Genomic DNA, 27,726 nt, shown 5'->3' with positions numbered 1-27,726 from the left:
TACATATTACTTATAAGCCCCACAGTGATCCAAAAGGGTGATGTTAATGTCCGCAGGTATAGCTGAGGAAACTGAGGATTAGATGAACTATGAACTGGTGTGCCCAACTCTAATCATGGTTTGTTTGACTCTAAAGGCCATATTTTTTATATCATACTATGAGGCCTGTCAATTGTGCATCTAATAATGTTGGTGACAGGAAGGTATAAGCAATTGTATTAAATGAGGTTATTGATTGGCAAATCTTAGCCATTAAAATTTTTTGGCTTTTTTTCTATCCATTCCCCTGTAAAATACTAACTATAAACCATAATTATTGAGGTTTTAGCCATTTATTCTTTGTAAAGACATTTTATAAATATGTTTTTTTTTTTTTTGGCCATAAAAGAGATTAATAAGGCTTTGAACAATATGAAGCAGCGAGTCACGTTTTTTTTGACATCCCTTCTCTGCTATGCCAGACAAAACATTTAAAAGAGATAACCAGAAAGACTTAACTGGGATCATAAATTTAAAAAAGAATCTCTGTTGGTCAGAAAACAAAACCACACAAAGCAGTGAGCAAGGGCAGGGCGAGGGACCAGTCAGCCAGTCAGGATATCAGGAACTCAAAGTGTTAAGAACAAAGAAAGAGAGATACATGAAACACTCTCCATGGTGAAAGCCAGGCCTGCAGCCGGCTGGCCCTGACCTGGTACGAAAGCAAGGACTGACCACATGTCAAGTCACAAATTTCAAGAATCAGTATACAGACCAGATTCTTTTAACCACAAAGCAATAAAATTAGATCCCAGTAATAAAAAGTTAGCTTCAAAAAAAATATGGCTTGCTCTACCAGCTATTAAACATATAGGTTATAATTGAAACTGTGGTACCTAACAGGAAATTAGTTGAATGAAATACTATGCTATTTTTAAAAGAAAATGGGGTGGGGTGGGGGGGAACCTCTATATACTGCTTTGGAGTAGTCTCAAGGGTATGTTATTAGCAAAAAGGCAAAATGAAGTTAAGTATTAAGAGTATGCCACCATATGTCTAAGAATGGTATGGTATGCTACCGTATCTTGTGTGTTTGCTTTGATTTTTAAAAACGGAATAAACAAACTGCTAGGGGCAGTGGGGAGTGGCAAGTAAAGCCAGTGTCTGAAATTCAGAAGCACATCGCCACAAGTGAGCCTGTATATTGAGTTGGCCGAGTCACACAGAGAAGAATTATTTCAGATGACACTTAACCACAGTGATTTGGCTGGATACACCTAATGAAATATCTTAAGGACCAAACTTTTAATAATCATTTTGTTGATCATAACTTTAATAGTCGGTTGTATGTTATTTTGAAATACTTGCATATGTATAGAAGGATAATACATATTAATGTTATTGGAAGCAAATTTTTCAGCATTGGACAGAAAATATAGTTATAAGATCTAAGAATCTAAGCAAAAACCCGAATGATACATATTGTGATTATTTATGGATGAAATGCTGTATTATTTGCTTGAAAATAATTGAGGGAAAAGTCGATGAGAATAGATGTAAAACAGAATTGGTTATGTATTGATCATTGGGAACCTGGATGATGACTACATGAGGATTCATAATCTATATTATTTTTTCTGCTTCTCTATTTATGGAAATTATTTTTAAAAATTTAAATGTATGCTTGAGAGTATAAAAGTGTACTCCTAAGTAACTCATGAGTTAAATGGAAATCACAATAGAAATTACAGATATTTGGGGTAGAACAATCATGAATTTTACATACTATTTCAACTGTATGACATGCAGGAAAAACTGTACTTAAAGGTAAATTTATTGACTTAAATGCTCTAAGAAAAGACTTAAACTAAGTAAGTTCAACTCAAGAAGTTAGAAAAAGAAATACAGAAAAAATTGAGGGGAAGAGTAAGAACAAAAATACCATCACCTTATATAAATATCTCAGTAGGTTGAATTGAACCAAGGTGTTCTAGGAGAGAGTTGGTCTGTAATTTTCCTTTCTTCTAATATCCTTGGTTCTATATCAATGTTATGCTGCCTCATGGAAGAGTTGGTCACTCTAAGGGGAAATTGGTAGGATTTCTATATTATCATATATTAAATAGTTAAATTTCTGCCTCAGTGAATACTTAACTGACTTAGAAACATTACAGTGTTTTTTTCAGCACAAGTTTTGTGCAAAGATGCTGGACTAGGCACTGAGAATATATACACAATTAGGATACTCTCCCCACTCCTGTGGCACTCCAGTCTAAGAGAAGATACAAATTTGTAAATAAAAAATTACAATCAGGTGAGAAATGTCAGTAAACAAATGTCCCAGGGCAGTGTGCCCTGAAAGCAGATGATTCTTAATGCAGATGGCAGACTCTGGGGAAGGCTGGGGAGGTTTGGTCAAGTAGCCTCCAAGAAAAGTTGGCATTTACCAAGCAGCCTCTGTGGCTTCAACAGAGGACACGTGAAAAATCACCAGAAGGAGTTTGCCATTTGGCTGGGAGCCAGTATGTCATGAGAGCTGTCAGTGAATGTCATTTCAGATTTTGGTAGCAAGGTTCATGAGAGAACGTGATCTGTAATTTTTCTTTGTTTTAATGTCCTTGTAAGGTATTAGGGTTATGCTGGTCTCAAAGGTGTTGTGGAGTTTCCTTCTTTGCTGTTCTCTGGAAAAGGTTGTATAAGATTAGTATTATTTCTTCCTCGAGTGTTTGTGAAGTCATTTGGGCCAGAGGTTTTCTTTGGTCAGTATGTATTAAACATTTAGTAGAAACAATGACCTGAAATTTCACCTTAAAAAGTTGAATATGTGTCTGAAAAGGTGATACATCATTCTTATTGCCATTTTCACATAATAAAACTTCCATCTGTTCACCAGGGTTACCACAATCCACAGTTTGGTCAATGTTGTATCAGTGACAGAAATTCACTAGTGTAGGAATCCAGTCTGTTTCTAATTGTCAAATGGTATATTATATGTTCAACTAAAAAAATAACAATGACTACCTGAACTGTTGAATGAGACCAATCTATGCCATCCAGATTCTTTTTTTTTAAAATAAATTTATTTATTTGTTTGTTTATTTATTTATTTATTTTTGGCTGCATTGGGTCTTCCTTGCTGTGTGCAGGCTTTCTCTAGTTGCAGTGAGCGGGGGCTACTCTTCATTGCAGTGTGCAGGCTTCTCATTGTGGTGGCTTCTCTTGTTGCAGAACACAGGCTCGAGGCACGCAAGCTTCAGTAGTTGTGGCTCGCGGGCTCTAGAGCGCAGGCTAGTAGTTGTGGCGCACGGGCTTAGTTACTCCACGGCATGTGGGATCTTCCCGGACCAGGGATCAAACCCGTGTCCCCTGCATTGGCAGGCGGATTCTTTTTTTTTTAATTAGTTAATTAACTTACTTATTTATTTGTTTATTTTGGGCTGCGTTGGGTCCTCATTGCTGTGCTCAGGCTTTCTCTAGTTGCGGCGAGCGGGGGCTACTCTTCGTTGCGGTGCACGGGCATCTCCTTGCAGTGGCTTCTCTTGTTCCAGAGTACAGGCTCTAGGCACACAGGCTTCAGTAGTTGTGTCTCACGGACTCAGTAGTTGTGGCTCGTGGGCTCTAGAGCACAGGCTCAGTAGTTGTGGCGCACGGGCTTAGTTACTCTGCTGCATGTGGGATCTTCCTGGACCAGTGATCAAATCCATGTCCCCTGAATTGGCAGGCCGATTCTTTTTTTTTTTTTTTTAATTTATTGATTAATTGATTGATGCTGCATTGGGTCCTCGTTGCTGTGCTCAGGCTTTCTCTAGTTGCGGCGAGCAGGGGCTACTCTTCGTTGTGGTGCACGGACATCTCCTTGCAGTGGCTTCTCTTGTTGCAGAGCACGGGCTCTAGGCACGTGGCTTCAGTAGTTGTGGCTCACGGGCTCAGTAGTTGTGGCTCGTGGGCTCTAGAGCGCAGGCTCAGTAGTTGTGGCACACGGGCTTAGTTGCTCTGCGGCATGTGGGATCTTCCTGGACCAGGGCTCAAACCTGTGTTCCCTGCATTGGCAGGCGGATTCTTAACCACTGTGCCACCAGGGAAGTCCGGCAGGAGGATTCTTAACCACTACACCATCAGGGAAGTCCCATCCAGATTCTTGTAGGCTTAATTTATTATGAGCATGCATCAGATCATTTAATCTACTTGATTTATTAGAGTTATATTTAAAGATTAATAATCTTGATGAGCTTTACTGCTTAGAATGCTTTGTCTCAGTTAGACAGATTTATTTTTAATTAAATATATACTATATTTTATAATAAGCAATATATTCACATTATTCAAACTTGAAAAGTTATAAAAAGTGTCTCTCTTGAACTCGGTCCTTTAGTCATCCAGTTCCCCAGGTCCAGAACCAACAGATGTTAATTGCTTCTTGGCTGTCCTTCAATTCAGATTCTCTGGATATGCATGTAATATATATTCCACCTGCCCCCTTTTTTTTAATACTGTCTATTCTGTACTATGCTTTTAACTTAGTATGTCTTAGACTGTTCCATGTCACTGCCTATTAGAGTTGCTTGTTTCTTTTCTCTTATGGCTGCCTTGCATCCTAGGATAACGACAAAGATGACTACAATAATAATAAATTAATGTAACCATTGTACTATGGGTGGATTTTTAGGTTATTTCTAGTCTTACTATAGAAAAGGCTATGTTGAATATCCCCAGTTGCTTTTGAATAACTAAATATCCTTTTTCTTTGCTAGTTTTTTAGGATAGATCTTCTGTTTCATTTCAGCCATGAACCAGAGAATCAGTCAGAGTGCTCCAGTGAAACAGCCACCACCCCTGGCCCCCCAGAGCCCTCAGGGAGGAGTCATGGGTGGTGGCAATTCCAACCAGCAGCAACAGATGCGGCTGCAGCAGTTGCAGATGGAGAAAGAGAGACTGCGACTGAAGCAGCAAGAACTGCTTCGGCAGGTGAGGCCACAGGTTAGAGACCAGCCTTCCACTCTTGGGGTTTTGTTTTCCTACATAAAGTTGGGTGTGTTTCATTTTGGCATTTATTAGTTACAGAGGAATGTTGTTTCTGTGAAACTAGAGTGACACAGAAACATTCTGTCCAGCTCTCGTTGTCTTAGTTTCTTAACTGGCCTTTGATCACATAGGCTATAACTTGTAAACCTGTATCACAAAGAGATGTTTTGGTCGTATTCATTGCAGTCAAGCAAAAATCGAAGGAAGCAAGGGTGCTTTTCCTCAAATATACAGGCATACCTCGGAGATATTGCCGGTCAGTTCCAGACCACCACAATAAAGCAAGTATTACAATAAAGTGAATCACATGAATTTTTTGGTTTCCCGTTACATATGAAAATCAATGTTTACACCGTACTGTCGTCTATTAAGTGTGCAATAGCATTATGTCTTAAAATAAACAATGTAAATTGTTTATTGTAAAATTTAACGTAAATTTAAATAAATTTAATGTAAAATTAAATACCTTAATTTTAAAATACTTGATTGTTTAAAAATATTAACCATCATGTGAGCCTTCAGTGAGTCATCTTTTTGCAATAGTAACATCAAAGATCACTGATCACAGATCACCATAACAAATATAATAACAATGAAAAAGACTGAAATATTGTGAGAATTACCAAAATGTGACACCGAGGCATGAAGTGAGCAAATGTTGTTGGAGAAATGGCTCTGATAGACTTGCTAGACGCAGGGTTGCCACAAACCTTCAGTATGTTTAAAAAAAAATTGCAGTGTCTGCAAAGTGCAATAAGATGAGGTATGTCTGTACATGGAATTGCAGACTACTGTATATCTGAGGATTTCACTAAGGGGGAAACTCTGGGACATCACTTGGGGAGAAACATCTTTTACTTTAAATGAATTATTTGTCTAGGGGAATACACAATACGATATTTCTCAAATGATAAATGTTTCAGTATTGCTGAATCTAAGATGTTTTATTTAAAACAATACATGCTATTCCAAGTTTAGAAGATCCCACAGTGCTTTAAAATTATCTACTTATGGATATTTTTTCATGTTGGGATGGGTACGTTCTAACATTAGAGAGCTGGAAAACTTTATGACCATTTTTATCAGTTTTCTTTCAGAAATACTGTTGGTCTTTATGTGCCATAAGAATATATAATCCCTCATCTCAAAATGAATTTTTACTTTATCTTATTTCAGAGTGATAAAATCTAAGTTCAGATATTGGGAGTGTGATCTTCTCAAAGCAGTATATTTTAAAATTTTTATGTAAATATTTTGGATAATAAACATGATGTGATTTTGAAAGTGTACAAAAGGTAAACGTACAGTGAAAATGAAATCTCCTTTTCCATTTCTCTAGTTCTCTTTTCTGGTTGTAAGTAGCTATCAGTTTCTTGTATTTTTTTTTTCCCCCAGAGACATTCTCTCTGTTTGCGAACGTGAAATATACATATCTGTACTATTTTTCCTCACCTAAATCATAGCATACCAAGTATAGGCATTAAAAATATCATTATACTCTACATTTTTGTAGCCAGGATGTAGACATTTGAACAAGGTACTTTTTTTTCATGAGTGTTCTATTTTAATAGTGTCCCGTGTTAATGGAAATACATGAACTTGAAACAGTCATTTAACTCAGATTTGGGATTTGAAGAACTGGTACCTAAGAATTAAACTAAGGCATGGAATCCCAGACAGGCACACCTTTAAACTGTTTGTGCTATCAGTAACCTGCCAGTGTAATTCTAGTGTGGTTGGCACCAAAGTGAGTAAGAAAGATGATGCCAGCATATGATGTCAAGAAGTGGTCTTGAAAGAAATATTCCCTCATCCACCTTTTAAGAAGGTAGAGAAAGGAAGCACATTAACAAGATTACTGTATCTCTGATGGACTTTTTAACATATTACTATAAAGGAAAGATATTTTTCATTTAAATAAAACTTTATCATCGGAACAAGGTAGCACCATCAAAATTATAGTTATATACCTCTTAGAAGAAATAAAGCAATTTAAGGGTATGTTTTACGCAGCCTGTTTTCATTTTGTTGTTACTGAGTACTAGATGGCATATGCAAATATAATTTCACATATGAATTAAAGACTACCAAAACCAAGAAACCTTATTAATAAGAAAGGTTAAAGTCTGGGAATGGGCCATCCATCATTTTGTTGTTGCCGTAGGTCAGCTCTCCCCCACCCCCTTCCCGCCCAATGGGCAAAATGCTGCTACTTATAAAATTCTTCATTCTAAAGAGTTTTTCTAAATCTTATTCTCACTCTTACTCTGGGTGATGGGTCCTAGACAGAATAGTTTCCTTTAAAGGTAACTTCTTTATTTCTTCTTTACTACCTACTGTGTTGTCTTTTCTTTTGTTGAAGTGACAGACCTGCTCTATTCTTATACTAATGGTGTATTTTTTTAAGATTTTTTTGGTTTTGTTTTTTAGCAATCAGTATAAATTCAGTATATCTTAAGTCTTTTGGCTTCCTGTGAACTTCTTCCATTGATAGTTTCTCTTATCACTGAAGCATCACATTATATTTGTCCTGCTTCATCTAATATTCAGAAGTAAAGAACCTACCTGACCAATATCCAGTTTCATTTGAACCCTGACACCTAAAGTCTTACTGTCCTGTCCTCAATGCTGTTGAACACTTCTGAGGTTTCCGTGTGTTATGTGGCGACTCCGTTGGCTCCTGTCTTCCTTAGTCTGCTTCTTCTTGGGCTAGCTTGGGAATTCTGTGCTATGGTGATATGTCTGGATACAATTTGTAAGTCAGCCTACACAGCCAAACCATGTGGCTTAAAGTAATTTTTATCCATCTTATTTTTCACTCTTAGGCAATGCGGAATATCAATCCCAGCACAGCAAATTCTCCAAAATGTCAGGTAGGCTCTTATCTGATGTTTTAGCATTGAAAACAGATATTAAATTAGGAAAGAGAAAAACTTGTGCTCCAGGGGCCTGTCCTCACTGAAGATGAGCCCAGCGTAACTTTGAGGCATCTTTCTACCATGATACTTAAGTTAACATTGCTGTTCCCAGAAAGTTTACACTATCTGCTCCCTCCCCACTCCTCCCAGAGTAGTATTCAAAACTCCGTTGAGGTCTTTTTTTTTCCCACATTTGATATGTAGTATATACACCCTGTCAGCCTTGAAGTGTGCCTGATTTTTTATTTGCATAGCCTAAAATAGTACTTACAATGATTTATAGAAATTAATAATTTGAACAGTAACAAAGATAGTACAGGTTATTTACTTGGGTAGGCTACTTTAGGAAATCTTATTGAGAATTATAATCATACTACTAGGAAAGGAAAAGGTTTTTTTAGTGAACACTCCAAAGAAAGAATATTAAAATTATCAGAAGAGAAAAGGATCTACCTGAGTACTGTTTTGGGTTTCTTTGTTGGCTTTTATCAGCATTCCTCCCTGGTGAACCCAAAGGAATACTGGTTGTGAAGGTACCTTATTTAGATGGAAAGATTGTGGCCATTTTTTCCTTCTATAACATAGGCACTTATCTGACTCATGGAAAGAATCTCATTCTTGAAACTAAAGAGATTCTCTTTGTTCAGGGTTCACAGATTTGAAGGAATTAGGAGCTGGGGGATTATTGCACTTTTCTCAGATTGCCAGAAGCAACCATGAAACACCTCATATTCTGTGGAGCTCTTCTGCACTAGGCTAACAAGTGCATTGTGTTAGAATGAGCTGTGGAAGTGGGAATTGGCAGAACTCCACTCATTTTAGATACTGTTAACTTGTCCATTGGAGCACCAGATAGAATCTTCATAGAGACCAGTTAACTTTGTGAGAGGAAAATCTCTATTCATTGTCTATCTCATAAATGCCTCCTTTAATCAAGAAATCCAGGGAATAACTAATGAACGTCATCTTTGCTAAAGCAGAGCAGACATTCTTACAATGAGGACCACTAATACCACATTTGACTGGGAAGAGCACTGTGGCATTGGATCTTTATGTAAAGTGAAGACATTTTTCCTTGCTTTTTCTCTGAAGTGTTTCTTTTATTTGTAATAAATGAAGTAGAAACATAGGAGCAGAAATTAATTCAAGTGAGATTCGGGATCAAGCAAAAAGTTCTCCATGTTAAAGTGTTTTGAAATTGTTTCCTTTTTATTTTTTCCTACTAAGATCTTAAACTTTAAATCTGATAAATAAAGTAAATACCTTCAGGTCTTTATTTCATACATCAGTATAAGTGTAAACAGTTGCTCATTAAAATTATCAGGAGTTTTTAGATACTTCTTTTAGTAGTAAAGCTTTAGAAAAGTTAAGGTTTGTAAATTAAATTTCTATTAAATTTGTATGCTATTAAAATTTCAGTTGATTCCTTAGATTTGTCTAAGCCAGAGCAGGAAACCTGAAAGAGATAGGTTTTATAAAAGGTTTTTTAAATTCAACTTTGCATATGTGGAGAATAAAATACTACCTTGTTATATAAGATTCAGTTGTCAATGTATTTACCTGGCACAATTGTGAAAATGTATGAAATTCCAGTATAGGGCTAAATTTGGAGTTGCTCAAATACCCAGAATCTGGTTGTATTTGTATCAAGCAAGTATCTGTGTTTTTCTCATCCTACATATTTTCTAGATTATCTTAAGGTAGATGCCAGGAAAGATTCCACAAAGAAGGGTCATATCTTAAGTGAAGATGCCTTTAAATAGGTTACCAGGATAATCAAGAAAGCCAGAAAGAGCTTTCCAGTCTCGAAAAACAGACTGTAAAAAGGAATGAAGAAAAAGGGATGGATCCATTCAATACTTGAGCGCAAGGCACTCCTGTTCAGTGTTGTGGGGGGTTTGGGTTCTGTTTGTTGTTTGTTTTTACTTTCCTTATAGAAATCAGTGCAGATGAGTTAACAAGCAACATGAAATCAGTGGCATTGTTTTGTAATTATATACCGCATTTGCTGTGGGAAGGTACCAGACTTCAGAATGTTCACAAATTACTTGTTTCAAAAGCTATCCTTAAGTACTTCTGCATAGGATTAACAAAACCTGTCTGTATAGTAGGATTTTCTGGTCTTGTAAACTAGTGTCAGTATGGGTGAGGTTAATACAAAATTCTGAAAAATTGAGACAACTTTAAAGGGGTTAGTATATTTTCTTAGTTAAAAATGGAAATTATTGCCTTAATTTGTTAGGGTTTGTTGGCAGAATTTTGGAAAAACTTGTCCTCATAGAGCTTTAAATTTTTAAATTTCATTTTGATTATTCACTATTTTTGTTTCTAAAGCAATTTCTGGTTTCAGAAAAAGAAACTTTTTAAAAGTATAAACATCGTCTTTGCTCCATGAGATTCAGCATGTATGGAATGCTCAATTTTCTCTGTATAACTCTTTCTAATACATCAGTTTCTCCTCTGTGACTGGAGGGAGACCTTTGAGACAGTGCGTTAGGAATGCATCCCAGCTTCTGTTTCAAAGTCTTTTGAAACTAACACTTTGAGGAAAGATAGTTCCCCCTGAGTGTGAATGTTTTTACCTTCTGTTATGCTTAAGAATGTGGTTCTTAGTACCTGCGGTTCCCTAATACCTATGAGATCAAGCCTAAACTCTGCAACCTAGCTCATTTATGGTCTGTGGTCAGTAGCCTTCTTTCTCTCTTTCAGTTCTGGTTAAGCCAGTTACCTTCCTTCAGCCAAGTGCACTCCTCTGTCTTGTTGCCATGATTCCACTCATGAGCTTTTCCCCATAAGGAGTACCTGACTTTTCCCCTTCCCTTTTACTGATTAAGATTCTCCATTTCCTTCATAAGGCCTAGGTCAAAACGCATCCCCAAGTGCCCTCATCAGAATGCTTGAAACGACCCAGAAAATAGAAACAAGACTGCTGTGTATAAATAGCTTATCTCTGAGCAAATAATTGCTTTACTCTTCATAGAAATTATAGCTATAAATTTTTTGCAACTAATGAATATTGTGTAGTTGCCATTCCTTATGGATAGTAATAAATACACACCAGGGTCAGTTACTGGGTTAATGATGGATAAAACCCACAGTATTAATGTTGAGGATATTGTACTACACTGTTAGCCCGAAATGGTGAAGAGATTCAGATGTCCGTAGTTTTAGTCAAATAGAGCAAAATAGTACAGTACCCCTGTTCAGAGCCATGTGAAAATAATCACCACAGGTTTTTTTTTTTTCTGAATTTAATAATAGCAAAGTTTTGGCTTTTTTTCCTCTCCAAACTCTCTTTTATGTTAGCAGATACTAGAAAAGCTATTTCAGAATCCAATTAATACCTTTTCCAAGTTTATCTCTCTTCTTTTTGAAGTCCTAATATTGAATAAATCATAGATTCAAATGATTCTGTGAATCATTCTATGACTTTGAATCATAGATACACATCTTTTTAGCCAAAAAGGTTGTTCTGAAGTTGAAGGTACTTTGGTAAATGGCACAAATATTAAAAAACAAAAAGCATTCTAAACCTTGGCTAAATGTTTTAATAACTTCCAACATAATTAAATATTCTGTGACTGTTTAAAGCTGTGTTGGAAAATGGGGTATGGCAAAACCTATCTTGAACAGTTGGAAGAAATGGCTTTTTGTTTGTTTGTTTTTAAAATTGTTGACATAAACTGCAATTACTAAGACAAACTGTTTAAAAGATGTGTAATTTTAGAGTTATTCTTCATTTCTAAATTTGGATTTCTAGTTCGCTAAACTTACCTACCTTAAATAAATTGATTAGGTTGGAGAGGGGGGACCTTCACTTGTGTGCCATGTGTTATCCAGAAATGAAACACTCTTACATAGTATTTGCTGAAGATAAAATTGCTTTAAGAAAGTAAAATTGACATTAATTTTATAGAATTTTCTATAAATGGAATCATAACTTTTTCATCTTAGCATGATTATTTTGATATTCATTCATGTTGTATTTATAGTTCGTTCCTTTTTATCGCTAAGTAGTATTCCATTGTAGGGATATACTACAATTGTTTATCTGTTCACCTACTGATAGATATTTGACTTGTTTCTAAATTTTGACTTGTGTAGACATATGCTTTCATGTCTCTTGGATACTCTAAAGAATTTAATAACCTAGAGATGTTCTAAATGTTTCCAGACTACTGACTTCTTCTACAGCCTTTCTCCTTATTTTTCTAAATGATGTGAACCAAAGCATCAGTTTTATATGGAGCCAAAATACTTTACTACCAGATATATATTATCTTAAAGTATCTTTTTTACCCTATGAGAAATGATACTCCTATTTAAATGAGAGGAGAGAAATACAAAAAAGACCAATGGCTCATGGCTGCATCCTGAGTCCATAAAAGTCCGCTATATGAACCAGACAAATCATGTTTTCCTTTATAAACCATCCTGGAAAGTTCCCTCCAGACCAAGCTGGGCCCATCAGTTTTACTTATAGTTGCAGATAGCTCTGACTCCACATGCGTCCCAGATTAGCTAAGATTTACAAGCTCAATGGGAAAAGCCACCACATTTTTGTATTATTACAGAAGAAAATGAGCTAAAAATATTTGCTTCCTTTAGAAAAAGTCAAATACTCTAAAAGAACTGTTTGACCTTTGAAATACAGAAGCATGATAAATTTTGGCTGAATTTCCTATAACTTGCTTACTTCTCCATTTTTGAAAGTCTGTCAAACTGTTTATTCTGACTACCTTTGGGAAAAAGAGAAGCTTAACGAACTTGTATTTTTAGCTCAGTATTCTAATATTAGACATTTGTTCAGGATAAAAAACTCCTTAGAGATAGACATAACTTTCAACATGAAGTGTTTCAACTGAAATCAGTTTTTGTAGACAATCCAATTATGTCCCAAGGCTGATTTTTAAAACAGCTATGCCAGATTTACTCAATTACAAAGTGATGTTCATATTCATCCAAAATGTGTTTTGACAAAATTACTTTATTGCAATAGAGTGGGTTTATTCTACATAGGTACATGTAGATATATACAGGAATTATTTTTAAATGCATATAATGGAGAAAGTTTATATGAAATATTTTTGATTAAAAAATTCAGATTATTTAACTTCATTTCATACTTACCCATATTAGTTATTTTTCTCTAAAGTCACTGGCAAAAAGTCTGTACAACTCTGAAACAAATTTTTAATATTTTACTTCTAAAATTATTAATTTTATGCAGTATGTTCACTTTCACATTTACAGTTCTTGGCTAAGGATACAAGGAATTACAAAGCTTACTCACTATGAAACCCATGATTTAACTGTTCCTCACTGGCAGTAGGACAGTTTAGGGAGGAGCTCTTTCAGTTAGTTCTGACTCCACATTCAGTCTCCTTCAAAGTCTGACTAGGTAAAGCATGGAGTAGGATACTTCTGCAGATTTCCACATCTCTATATGGGGGTGTGTGTGCATGCATGTGTGTGTGTTTATGTGGAAGTGGATGTTACTGTTTTTATATTCAGTTGAACTCTGAACTTATTGATATATGTTGGGGGGGGGGAAGTTGGCCTGTTTTCCTACATAAATACATATGGTTTTCCTTCCCGATTTTTGACAATTTCCTTAAAATATCAACAAAAATGTTTCATCTTCCTTATTGAACCCAGTGAAATAAATTATGTTCACAGATGAAAATATTAACAAAAGAATTAATTGGGATTGACATATATACACTGATGTGTATAAAATGGATGACTAATAAGAAAAAGAAAGAAAGGAAGGAAAGAAGGAAAGGAAAGAGAGGGAGGAAGGTAGGAAGGAAAGAAGGAAGGAAGGGAGGGAGGAAGGAAGAAAGGAAGAAAGAAGAAAGAAAGAAAGAAAGAATGCCTTGGGGAGGGGGCTACCAAGTAGTCAAGTTTAGTTAAAGTAATTTTGTTTCTAGCAAATACTGAGCTATGTAAGAATATACCCATTTTTGGATGATGTATGTGCAAGTTATTATATATCAATTATACCTCAATAATACTTCAAAAATTACTTCTAATCAACCCTGGTTGGTTGGTTTTGGGGTTTTGTTTGTTTGTTTTTCCTGTAACTAGAAGTTTCAAACCTGAGCTGAATATCCATACCTGGTATATGGGTTCTATAATCTATGTATAAGTTATTTATATCATTGGCCTTATCACATTACATTTGTTTTCATGCCATATTCTTCACTATTTGGTTGATAATGCTAACACCGTCCTACCACCACCACCAGTAAATAAAGTGGCATTTTTTTCCCCTTGTTCCTTTCAAGTTCAGTTTACATGAATCCCTAGGTTAGTTACTCTTAGTCCTGGCTCAAATATAGATTTGATGAGAAGTATTTCCATAGCCTTTCAGGGGGTTGGATATCTTCTTAGGCAACTTGTAAAGATGGGCCTTCTTATTCACATCTCTAAATTACCTTTCTTTGTAAATGTGGATAGTTGGTTCTTCAGTGTCTGCTGACAGTAGAAATTCAGTTGTTAAAGGCAGCAAAAAGTAAAAATCTGATAGCTTCAAACAAGCAATGTGGCAGAATTCAAAGTAGCGAGAACATGGAGATTTTGCACATAACAATTAGCTTTAACTTCATAAAACCTTGAACAAGTGGAAACCATCAAAAAGGATAAAATAAAAGTTGTAAAAACAATATGAAAATTATAGCCAATTTATTAAGTTATTTCAGTAATGATTTATTCGCTTTGTGCTGCAAGGACTTCAAAACTAGGTACACAGAAATATGAGCATGCCTTCCCTAGGCATCAGCCTCATCCAGAGCCTATAATTTTATTCACTTTAAAATTTATTGCTTTTGGGACTTCCTTGATGGCGCAGTGGATAGGACTCCGTGCTCCCAATGCAGGGGGCCTGAGTTCGATCCCTGGTCAGGGATCTAGATCCCACACACATGCTGCAACTAAGACCCAGCGCAACCAACCAACCAACCAACCAAATAAATAAATAAATAAATATTTTAAAAGTAAAATAAAATTTATTACTTTTAACATCCTTATATTTAAATAGCAACATAAATTCTTCAAAGTATTTAGAAGCTCTTGTTTTATGCTCCAAAATGGTCATTCATTTATTCATTTTGTGCCCTTAAGGGACAGAGAAGAAATAATTACAATACCATGTGATAAGTGCTAAGCTCATGTTACATACATATGCTCAGGGTGTGAAAGACATATTGTCTATCTGTCTAATCTAATCCAATCCAAAGATGGAGATGGGATCATTCTGGAGAATTACCTAGAGAAGGTAACTGTGTCTTAAATAATAAGAAAGAAAAGTGTTCTGGTCAAGAGTATATGGAAGGACATGGTACCAAGAGAAAACATTTCATATTACAGACCTGCAGAGAGTGCACTTTGTTTTAAAGTCACTTCTCACTTTGTAAGGTGAAAATGGGGGCAAGGGGTGCATCAAAGATAGAGAAAACAAGTAAAATGGATCCCCAGAAGCTGCTAGGAATGTGGGTTGGCCTAGAACAGGAGACAGCAGGAGGGAATCCATTTTCTGAGACTGGAAGAAAAGTTATAAAGGTGATGAATGAAGATGGCTTTGGGGGAGCAGGAAGAGATGACAGGAGGATCCAGAAAACCACAGATTGTGCCTGATGACCTCAGTGTTCTTATTTAAATGGGAGAGAGCTTGAAAAAGGAAAAGCACTTAAGTGAACGGGGCTTGAGAGAGTGTGCCAGATTTGGAGTAGTAATCATGAGAATGTGAGAAAAAAGTAACCAAGGACCCAAGAAAAAAACAAAAAACAATGAGTGGTACTAAGAAGGGCCCAGCCAAGGCCAAAGACTATTAATTTATAACAGTCTGGATAGTTGTATGATTTTTCTCTAGCATTTCTTAGCAGTCTCAGTATAGAAATGAAGCAAGCACATTTTTAATATTGATTCATGGTTGGAATTTGCTGTGTTGAAATAAAATTATGTGTGTATCAGGAATCTGAAAGGTAATCATGTGTATTTAAAATGATCAGCCCTGCATTTAACTTGTAGGGAAGGAGAGCCAATAGATTGGAATAGTAGGAGGCAGAAGAAACTGGGTGGAAAGAAAAAAATATGGTTCCAGAAAGCGGGATGAGTACATGTAAGATTTCTGGGGAAGAAGTTTCTAAACCAGTTCAGGGTGTGACCGAGGAAGTTAATGACTGAAATACAATGGTAAAGTGGTCAATATCATTGCAATTTAGAGAGCCAGGAATTTCAACGTTAGATTACTGTATAGATTTTGTGCATGGATGTTGACAGTTCCCGGGTGATAGATGCATTTGCAATGAAGTGAAACAATGATTATTGTCCCAGACATGAGTAAAGATTGTAGAGGTAGGTTTGGTTTTGAATAGCAAGGTCTTGGCTGTACAAGTGGGTGATTGAGGTAGGTAGGGATGAAGATCATCGGAATGCAGAAATTCAAGGAACTCATGTTGAGTGAATCATCTACATAATGTATAAGTAATAAGATATAGTGGCATGTCTTAAAATTAATATAATATTGAAATAGTAATGAACATAAATGGTATTTTAATATATTTGCAACAACTAGAGCATGATATGAAAATGTTTTCTATTGATGAAAAGCTGAAAAGTCAAAGGTATAGTAAATACTACTGTTTGTTGCCTATATTTATAATTGAAGAAAATGCTAGATTTTAGTTATAGGTTAATGAAAATAAAGATGTAATTTTTTTTCTCCATCCAAGTTCACAGACCCTCTGCATTCTGTCATGATCCTCCGGTTAAGAAACCCATTTAAAGCGTGGGTTATCTAGAAGGCAGAAACCTGAGTAAAAAGAAGTGGTTGTTGCATAGTCTAGAAGTGGTGGTGCAGAGCTCAGAGAATATCTCCACTGCTTCTGGACCCAGTGGTGACTGAGAGTGAGGGTGCTGGAGATGGTGTGTGCCTCAGCAAGCAGGCTTGGCTCAGGAAGGCTGCAGGGGGTGAGGTAGTATCCTTTGTGATAAAAAGCCATAGTTCAGGTCAAACCAAAGATGTCGAGGGAGAGAAAAATGATGCTCCAGCAGAGTTGAGTTTATGAGAGCTTGAGAGGCACAGTGGAAATCCTCAGGGCAGGGAGCGAACAGATGAAAAGGTGAGGAAAAGAACCGGGTGGTAATGAAGGTGTAAGAGTTGGCCAGAGTGAGGTGAACTAGCCTTGAAGCCCCAGGCAAATATAAAGCTGAGGCCTGGAATGTTTGGAAGCACGTTGAGGCAGGCCTTCTGAAACGATCAGGGTAGTAATGGCCCATAGCTTTTGCTCAGTTTCCAGGTAGAATCTTGCTGAGAAATTGTTGGATGCCCCAGAAGATAGCTCAAGATTGAAAAACCTGAAGTCAGAATGAGTTACTTGATACCAAAGTGTAAAACAGTGCCGGAGGGCAGTGAGGAGTGTTGGTGTCTTGGTAAATCACCAAATTTTGTTCTTTTGACTTTATTTTTATTACTGGTGCCAAACATATAAAACCATATGAGGGTTGTTGAGTAAAAATAAGCTTTAAGAAGAATTCTTTTTTTAAAGATCAGACTTGCCATCCTTCCCCAAAGGAGGGATTTAGGAGTGTCTGCCAGAAAAGGAAAATACCAAAAGGAAGCTAAGTAGTTAAGTATATATGTTTTGGGGTTAATAAGACTAATTAAACTTTCAGTTTATATAATTTAATGTTTAATCACTTGAAATGGATAGAAGAACCTGGTCCTTCTGATTGGGAAACTCATTAACTTTTAGATGTTAATACTTCAGCTTTATATGTACAAGTTTATTACTTTAAACCTAACGATAAATTTGTTAATCAATAGATTGATTCTGTTTATTTGTGTTGATTTTTTTCTAGGAATTAGCTCTCCGTAGCCAGTTACCAACACTGGAGCAGGATGGTGGGACTCAAAATCCAGTATCTTCTCCTGGGATGTCTCAGGAATTGAGAACAATGACGACCAATAGCTCAGATCCCTTTCTTAACAGGTTGGTAAGAGTTGCTACTGGCCAACATCTGAAAAAGATCATAGTTTTAAGGTGATTCTCCTTAGTACTTGTAATAAGCTGTTTGAACATCTTTGTGGGCCAAAAACCATAGCTGTAAATGAATCTCTCCATAAATGGCTAGTACAGTAAAACTTGAGGATTGAAAGCTGGCTCATGTGAGAGGAAATGAGTTGTTGAGACTTGTAGAGGGGATACTTATTCACAGTCATGTGTTTGCTTGTGCCTATACTGTTGAAAAACAGTTACTTGCAGAATCATGAAGGAACATGTGAATGCCTTTCTATAAAAGCAAATGAACTGCATCTTAAAGCTACTTAGGGCTGCATCGTAAGGATCATTAGAAGGCATTTTCCACGTAAGTGTTCAGCCTGAGAGGTTTCACTGCAGGAGCGCTGTAAGGCCTCATGTTCTTAAGGGCTGTAGGTCAAGGAGATAAAAAGGAAGGTTGTGCCTCTTTCAAATAATGTATTAATATTAAAGAGTATTGAAAGTAACATAGTTTAAGGATGATTTTTAGTGAGTTACCACAAATCTTGGACTTCAGGCATATTGCAAAGATGTTATTATATGTAGGGCTATGTTGAAAACTGCAAGCGGAGACAGAACATATTCTTTGCCTAGAAGGCCGTTTAAAATTAAGATTTGACTACAATTCTTTCTTCTAGATTGTCAAATATTTATGGAGTTTGAGCTTTTTAAAATAAGGAACAAATGCTTTCTGGTCTTTGCTTTTGTTTTTTTTTTAACCAATTTTAAACAGTGTACTTTTAAAAACATTTAGAGGTATTTTTGTTTAAGAAGGCTATAATGCTACCCTTTCCATTCTCACCAATTGAATTGAAAACATCCTGATCCTAAGAAAAACAAAATACCTTGTCATACCAAAATATTTAGTACAATAGAATTTTCTGTCATTTGCTCTGTCTTAAGGTTAGTGCTGGTGCCCTAATTGGTAAGTTTGGTTTCAAAGGCCATCTAAAATGTATTTAAGTTTGTATTTACTCTTCTGACATATGCAGTTTAAAGTTCTGCCAAAAATTGAGTGTATTTATATAAGACTGTAGTTCTAAGCTTAAACTGAGGTTAATTAGGAAAGGTCATAGCCACAGAACTTTCTTTTCCACAAAGGAAATTTCAGATCAGTATAATTGCAGTACCCATCTTATTGAAGGCTTGTATTGATCCAGGGATAAAATTAGACCATTTGGAAAAAAATGGATAGACTGCATATCCTCCTGATAGTCATTTGTGCAGATTCTTTCTTAAAACTTTTGATAAGAGCTGAGCTACAGTTTAAAATTCTATTTTCTGGTAAAGATCACAGAGTGGAACATTACCAGTGTTGTTAGTCTCAGGGCAAAACCCCATGTCTACTCTCTGTAGTACCCCCAGTTTCTAAAACACACATCTGACTATAACATTTTTCTTTTCAGAAACTCTTGATGGTTTCCCCACTGCCCATTATTCGATTTATACATATTCCTTAAGCTCTAAACACTTGTTCCCCTAACTTGCCATGGAGTTGACTCTTAGTAGTGGTGGAACATCCCCTCATCTCTCCCTTTTACTCCGAGCTCTTTCAAGGCCAGCTCCCACGTCCCCTTCCATGAAACCTTTCCCCTGTACTTTTCAAGCTTACTCCTCTTTGTTCTGAAAGCACTTTGCTCACGTAGCCCTTGTATATGATTCATTAATGGGTTTGTTCACCTCCCTCCCTGAAGTTGTGAGCCTCTCAGAAAGCATCAGTTGTAGATTTTTGTTGTCGTTAACCTCTGTATCCTCAGACTAGTCTAATCCCTATCGCGTAGTAGCAGATGCTCAGTGAATGTTTATTGAAGGGAGGTGGGGGGCTGCAGGGAGCAGTTCCTAATCAGGGAAATGGCCTTGTGAACTCTGTCCTCAGGAGTGCCCATGTGCTTCCCCTGAGGCTTGGAAAGAACTCTGAACAACTGTGTAAATTCAGCTATTCTGTAACAGAGTCTTGAGTGTCTCGATATGTGCTCCGTGCTTAGCAGTGGGAATAGAGTGATGACTAGGACCAGGCCCTTGTCCCAGATCAAGACAGGCAAAATAAAAACAAACCACATCCTGAGACCTTCTCCAAAGTAGCTGCATTGTATACAAATGGTCTCAGAGGCAAATGTGTGTTTTCTTGGATCTGTGTGAGGCTTTTGAATCTTGCCAAAATCTGACAGAAGCATTAAACTAGTGGTTGCAATATACAGAGTGAAGGGGAGGGAGAACAAGGCAAGTGCATTGAGTAATTTAGGAAAGAAATTTAGGGGGCTGAGCTTTCGACCTTGAGCAACTGTTAAAGCTTGTTCTTAAAGCTTAGTTATTTTTTGTTTAACTTTTGTGTAAGCTAAACAGCTGTTTAAGTGTCCAAGCTGTGGGGAAAGTTAGAGTTTGCACTGTACTCAGAGACCATTAAGAACAATTGCCTTTATTTCACACTTTGCCATAAGATTTTCTAGAATTAGTAGAGCCCCCAATTTTACAGGCGATGCCACCTGGTGTCTGGAGATTAGGAGAGTGTCGTATTTATGAAAGTAATAGTCTAAGGATATTTACCATACTTGTATGTAAATCTGTGATACTTTTCATTTAGCCTAAAGTAAAAATCTGTCTTGGCTCATATTTTTCTGTTTTTCTCAAGGTATGTGCCTTGTAGTTTTTTTGTTTTTTGTTTTTAATCTTCCCTTCAACTGGAACTCTCAGGACTCCTATCTCATGCTAAGGTGTTTGTTTGTGGCTCCCCGCCTTTCCCAAACAGAAACAAGGAGATCAAGCTAGGGAGTTCAGTTCTTATCGGCAGTGACTCATCTGTTTTGGCCCAGTCCAAAAAGAAATTCTGGTTCTTTATTTTGGTTTGATTTTTCTGGCTTAAACTCTCTGCATGAGAGCTAGGAATTTAGCATGAATCTAGTGCAGACCTGTCTCACCACCCACCTGGAGGTTGTGTTTTGACCTATGCCTGTGACCACCGCCACTTGGGGAATTGAGACCTTGTAACAAATGAGCCATGTGGAGCCCCTAGATTCAAATGATACTAGAGAATATCTACACAGAGAATTTTCTGTCACCTAGGAAAACTGGAAATATCTTTCTTTTCCCTTATTGCCACCAAGCCCAGAACCTTAGGAGAAGTTTTGGCCCCCTAAAGTTGCCAGTTTCGATTAGGATTAACTTGTCTGTTTCACCTCATAGCAAAAGAGCTTTGTATGGGCCCTGAAGGAGGGTGCTTGTTTCAGATGCTGCAGGGCAAGAATTTTCACTAATCCTCTTTGAGAATCATGTTGGTACTCAGCAGGTGTTTATATTTTTACCTTGAAATCATTTCTTAAATTTTTTGTGTTGCTCTTTAACTCTCATTCTTTGTAGTGGCACCTATCACTCTCGAGATGAGAGCACAGACAGCGGACTAAGCATGAGCAGCTACAGTGTCCCTCGGACCCCAGACGACTTCTTGAACAGTGTTGATGAAATGGATACAGGTTGGTATTCTTTATTCCTCTTGGTAATCTAGCTTTCAGTCAGAAATAGTCATTGTATTACCAGGTCTAATTAAACTATTGTGAGCAAAGATTATTCAGAAGAAAACCAATTAAGATCCTGTAAACTTCAATTCAAATTGAGTTTGCTTTGTGGGTTTTTTTTGTTTGTTTTTTTGGCATCTTGTAATTTAAGTTTTCCCAGTTTTTAAATGTCATGAATATCTCAGCTCTATTTGACATGACTTATTTTATATTTTAGCATTTAAAGCATTGAGTTAATTGACAAAGCAGTTGAGGACCCTATTAGAAGTCTCTGTTATATGGATTTGTATTCTTTTTTCTGTTTTTTTTAATAAATTTTTGTTTGTTTGTTTTTTTGGCTACGTTGGATCTTTGTTGCTGCTCGCGGGCTTTCTCTAGTTGCAGCGAGCGGGGGCTACTCTTCGTTGCAGTGCGCAGGCTTCTCATTGTGGTGGCTTCTCTTGTTGCGGAACACGGGCTTCAGTAGTTGTGGCTCGCAGGCTCTAGAGCGCAGGCTCAGTAGTTGTGGTGCACGGGCTTAGTTGCTCCACGGCATGTGGGATCTTCCCGAACCAGGGCTCGAACCCGTGTCCCCTGCATTGTCAGGCGGATTCTTAACCACTGTGCCACCAGGGAAGCCCCTGGATTTGTGTTCTTAATTTTGGAGAAGATCTCTATATGTGATTCATATGTCTCTATATGTGATTCATTGTCTGCGTCCCTCTTTTTTGTGAGGGTCTTTGGTCCAATTTAGGTGGTATGGGACTCAGGAAGCCAGGTAGGAAAGGCTAGGTGGTGGGGCTTACCTACTTTATTATTAGAATAGTTGCAGGGATCTTGCAGAAGCTAAGAAATACCTGCCTCACAGGGGTAATTATAGAACCCTTTTTCCTGTAGCTTACCCGGTGACCCTGGACTTGGCAGCTATCAGAGGGCACGAATTGGCGGGGAAGTGAAGCAGTTCTCCGGCTAGCTAGTTCTTTAGCTGGCAGCTTCTAAAAGTGTTTGGCAAGTCTTCTGTACCTGTGCTCATCCAGCTCGTGGCTTTGATGCTTCTGGGAATCCACAGCTCTCTTCATCTAAATCTTAAATCATCCACAGGAGTCACTTCAGACCCATCTCATTCATAACACCTTTCCTGACACCTCTGTCCCCCCATTTCTCTCTTCTCTCTAAACCTTTTTAACACTTAATGGTTTATATTAGTTTTTCTGAAAGCATGTTCCATTGAAATGTTAAGGAATGTTAACATTGTCATGGGCAAAAAGGTTTCTTGGCAAGGTAAGTTTGGGAAACCTAGAAGCAAAACTAGGAAGACTTATCTATCCAGGGACTTTTTGGGAGGCTTGTTTTTACTGTTGTGAATGTGAGTCTGCCAAGGGTGGAATAGAGTTTCGTGCAGTTCTTTTATTCTGTTCCCCAGTGTGTACTTCAGAGAAAGACAGGTCTATACCATTCATTTTTATATTTTATCTTATTATGGTGGTGCATACCTGGAAGAGAGTCAAGTAGTGATGCTGTTATGTCATACTTGTTCTTTCTCTCTTGCTGTATATAATTTTTCAAGTAATTTTTTTTCAGGACCCCCTTCACTGCTCAGCACATAGTAGTAAGCAATCAAGCTTGTTCAATATCTGAACAATTTTGAAGCAAAAGGAAACTTGCGTTGTTACTTTGCTATCTGTGGGTTGTTTGACCTTAAGTAAACTGTGGGCCAGTGGAGGAGGTCGGTCAGGAATGCGTTTCTTTCCCTGTGCATTTATGTATACTCACATGATATGGCTCTGATGTTAGCTTTTCAGAAAGGACCTATTCTCTTTCTCTCTTCCTGTTCCATCTAGGTGACACTATCAACCAAAGCACCCTACCCTCACAGCAGAACCGTTTCCCAGACTATCTTGAAGCCATTCCTGGGACAAATGTGGACCTTGGAACACTGGAAGGAGATGGAATGAACATAGAAGGAGAGGAGTTGATGCCAAGCCTACAAGAAGCTTTGAGTTCTGACATCCTTAATGACATGGAGTCTGTTTTGGCCGCCACCAAGCTAGATAAAGAAAGCTTTCTTACATGGTTATAGAGCCCTCAGGTAGACTGAATTCTAAATCTGTGAAGGATCTAAGGAGATATACCTGAAATTTCCAAATAAGCCGGTTGTGATCTTCTGGCTAATACAGAAAAAGATGAACAAACGTCCAGCAAGATTCTTTCATCCACTATTTTGCTCTTCCTTGTCCATTGCTGCTGTTAATATATTGCTGACCTCTTCCATATTTGGCTCTAAAGAATCAAAAAAAACTTTTTTTGTTTCTTTTGCTATTATAACTACTGTTTGTTTTGGGGGCTGGGGGAAGTGAGCCTGTTTGGATGATGGATGCCATTCCTTTTGCCCAGTTAGACGTTCACCAATCATTTTAACTAAATACTCAGACTTGGAAGTCAAATGCTTCACGTCACAGCATTTAGTTTGTTCAAGCAATTGTTTCTTCAGCTGCCTTTGGCCAGTGGAAAAACATGACTTACTGGTCTGACAAGCCAAAAATGTTGTATCTGATATTAAGTACTTACGCTGATTTGAAGAGATAGCTGAAACCAAGGCTGAAGACTGTTTTACTTTCAGTGGGTTTTTTTTCCTCCTAGTGCTATCATTAGTCACATAGTGACCTTGATTTTATTTTAGGAGCTTATAAGGCTTGAGATAATTTCCATAGAAATATATTAATTATTGCCACATACTCTAGTATAGGTTTTGGTGGGTTTTATTGTGGTTTGTTGTTGTTGTTGGTTTCTTCTTTGTTTGTTTTTTGTCTTGGTTGCGGTTTTTATTGTTTTGGGGGGTTTTTTTGTTTTTTTCTTTTTTTTTTTTTTTTTTGTTGTTGTTGTTGTTTCTCAGAACTTAGGCAAATTACCATTATAGTGAATCTGTTTATACTTGTAGCTTGGGACAGTTATTGTAGTTCCTTTGGTAAATCTACATGTCCTGGTTTTTTTTACCATCTTATTTAAATCTTGGTAATCTGCTCTCTCTATATATACCCACACACACACTTATAATGTTTATGATAGTGTGATAGCAGAATGTATCTCTTTTTTTTTTTAAGTTTTCCCTACTTTCCAATTTATTTTAAAATGGTAGCTTTGAATGTATGCATTTAGAATACATGACTAGTAGTTTATATTTCACAGGTAGTTTAAATCTGGTTGGGGCAGTCTGCAGATGTTGGTGGTAGTTTAGTGTTCTAGAAAGGGCTGTTATTATGGGTAGTGTCTAGAGGAGTCCTGTATGCCCTCTGGGCACACAATGGATATTATCTGATGAATTTGAAAGAAGCAAACAAGAAATGGCTTTATTATCCCCTGGTTAGTCCCTCAGACTAATTTTAAGTCTTGATGGGAAATCACTGAGTTAGGTTCATAGTGTACATGACAGAAGTAAGCTTTATATAGTGGTTTACCTTCCTTTAGCTTTGAAAGTTTACCTTTGCCTTAGTTTTGGAAGTAAACTCTAGTACTTTAGTTCTCTTTTGTAATGAACACATTAAGGACTACATTGAAATATTGCCTACAAAATCATTCTTCTAAGACTTGCTTCTGCTTCTGTATGCTGAGAATTGACCCTGGCTAGTATATAGAATACTGTAAGGTCATAAGTTAGCCGGTAAAGTGATCAGATTAATGTATATTGGTAGTTGAATTTAGCAAAGAAATAGAGATAATCATGATTATACTTTTATTTTTACTGGAAGAGATATAACTAGAGTATGTGTCTACAGGAGTAATAATGTTTTCCAAAGAGTATTTTTAAAGGAACAAAATGAGCATGAATCAAACCTTCAGTATAAGCTATGAAGTAATACTTGGTTATGAATTATAGTGGTATCAGCTAGCACCTCTGTGATTAAGGGTCTTTCAGTGTTTCTAGAGTAAGCCCTTATTTTCAAGGGTTTATAAGACATAAAATCTCTTTTCCTGGCTAAAACTGCTATGAAAAGCCTCAGCTTAGGAAGACAAGTGGTTTTTTTTTTCTTTCTGATTACAGAATCTAAGCATTTTGACCCTTCAATTTAGAGGAGTGCAAAAGTTGGAAGTAAGAAGTTTTATATTAAGTAATTTCAGTGCTCAAAATGCAATCACTGTGTTGTATATAATGATTCATAGGTCGATCATTCGTAATAATTGACTCTAAGGCTATTATTAAGAAAACAGAAGAAAGATTAAATCTTGAATTAAGTCTGGGGGGAAATGGCCACTGTGCAGATGTATTGATTTTTTTAGAGGAATAATGAAATTCTGCCTAGAATGCATAATTGAGTTTATGGATGGATGATACAGCATGTTGGCTTTTTTATGTGCAGAAGATCAAAGCTACTTGGAAGGAGTGCTTACAATTTGCCATTAAGCCACAAATTAAGATCGCATTTTATATATCAGCAGAGTAGCTTTAGATTAGGGGAGAGGGTGGGAAGGTGGGAGGGGAGTTGTGAAGACTTAGTGGAACCTTGATAGAGAACTTTATAAGCTTCTTTTTCTTCAATAAAGACTTGTCTTGCATCTTGCTGTCATTAAAGTCAGTTGTTCCTAAAATTTTAATCACTTAAGTACACCCACAAAACAAAAATATGGAGTTCTTCATTTCCTCTCACCTTTAATTTACCCAGTTATACCTCAGTGTTGAAGCAGCACCGTGGTACCTAACAGACATGGTGCTTTGATCTTACCGTACCCTCTGTACTCACCTGAAGGAGACCTAAGCCTTTCTCTTTCTGAGTTTGAATCACAGCCTTGATGTGCTCTTCCTTGTTTTATGTCCTTATTCCTAATGTAACGTGTTTAACTGCTTCTTGGTTGTATTGGGTGGCATTGGGATAAGATTTTAACTGGGTATTCTTGAATTGCTTTTACAATAAACCAATTTTATAATCTTTAAATTTATCAGCTTTTTACAGTCGTGTTCTTTTTAGTTAGTGCTTCTTAGATCTACTTATGGTTGATGGAGCACATTGATTTGGAGTTTCAGATTTTCCAGAGCACTATTTGTTATAATTACTATTTTCTAAATATAGTGCCTTTTTAAAAAAAGGATAAAAAGAATATAAGGAAGTGACTTTTATACAAACGATGTTGCTGTTTTAAGTATTCATACTAAATAGATGCATTCTATATGGAACCTTGGCAGAAACACTGAAAAACTATTTAATTGTGTAATTCATACCAATCAGTGTTGAAATTCAAACAGTGCAAAAGTGGGAGGCAATATCAAATGATTTACAATTTCAGAGCTTCTGCACATCTAAGAAGGAATGCTCAGATCAATTTTATCTTCCATAAGCACGGTTTTTAAAGAGTTGTGGGTGTGCCTATCTTAACAGTTGTTTTCTGTATCTTGAAAAAGTATTCTCCACATTTTAAATGTTTTATATTAGAGAATTCTTTAATGCACACTTGTCAAATATATATATATAGTACCAATGTTACCTTTTTATTTTTTGTTTTAGATGTTAAGCGCATGCTCATATGTTAGGTACTTACATAAATTGTTACATTATTTTTTCTTATGTAATACCTTTTTGTTTATATGGTTCAAATATATTCTTTCTTTAAACTGTTCTTTGTTGTTTTTAACGATTAATATATTTAAAACTTTTTTGGCTTCTTAATGGTCTTCCAATAGAACAAGTACTAGTAATAAAAGGTGATTGCAGTGGTAACCGGTAGACAGATTAAACTTAAGGTTGGTTTGGCATTTGGAACTTTTGTAGTATGGATATAATTCTTTGAACTTTATGTTCTGTACTCTTCCTGTAGACCATCCTCATCAATAATAGTGTGTAAGCTGAATTGTATCAGCTTCATTCTTAAATGATTTTACTTCATGTAACAGCACAGAAGAAACTGCTGTTTCCTTCAAAATAGCCTTTGGTTTTATTTCTCCAAAATATTCTCTTAATGATCTCCAAAATATAATACTTATATTAGTGAAAATTATTAGTTATTATTTTATAAATAAAAACACACACAAACTTAAATGGTAGGTCCTAAACTTTGAATAAGAGGTAGATTTGATTGTCTTTGAAAAGGGTTTACTTCTGTGTTTGTGTATATAATATCTTCAATTATTGACACATCATTTTTGGTGAGGCAAATCTGAAAACAGTGTTTTATTATGTATAATTTCTTTATGGTAGTAGAACACTAATTTTGTGGAGCTTGAAATTTATCGTTCCCCTTGTGCAAAATGTAGTGGTTATAGATTTTAGCTCAAAACCATATGTTGTA

At 36.5% G+C, this 27,726-nt stretch overlaps 1 protein-coding gene across 12 annotated transcripts in view; it reads left to right on the top strand.

Moving 5' to 3' along the window:
* Positions 1-27,057, top strand: part of YAP1 (Yes1 associated transcriptional regulator) — a 108,010-nt gene extending 80,953 nt beyond the window's left edge. For 3 of the 12 annotated variants that reach the window (XM_036859829.1, XM_036859820.1, XM_036859821.1), the window contains 5 exons: positions 4,763-4,956; positions 7,827-7,874; positions 17,784-17,914; positions 21,317-21,429; positions 23,292-27,057. In XM_036859829.1, coding sequence (XP_036715724.1) covers positions 4,763-4,956; positions 7,827-7,874; positions 17,784-17,914; positions 21,317-21,429; positions 23,292-23,530 — 725 coding nt within the window. In that variant the 3' untranslated portion in view covers positions 23,531-27,057. The remainder of the gene's footprint in view (positions 1-4,762; positions 4,957-7,826; positions 7,875-17,783; positions 17,915-21,316; positions 21,430-23,291) is intronic. The other 9 variants (XM_036859830.1, XM_036859822.1, XM_036859823.1 and 6 more) reach the window with 3 other exon arrangements.
* Positions 27,058-27,726: the final 669 nt, after the last annotated feature.

The sequence above is a fragment of the Balaenoptera musculus genome, chromosome 8, assembly GCF_009873245.2.
Source record: "Balaenoptera musculus isolate JJ_BM4_2016_0621 chromosome 8, mBalMus1.pri.v3, whole genome shotgun sequence".
Classification (NCBI taxonomy): Eukaryota; Metazoa; Chordata; class Mammalia; order Artiodactyla; family Balaenopteridae; genus Balaenoptera; species Balaenoptera musculus.
This window is presented reverse-complemented; position numbering and strand designations above follow the sequence as displayed.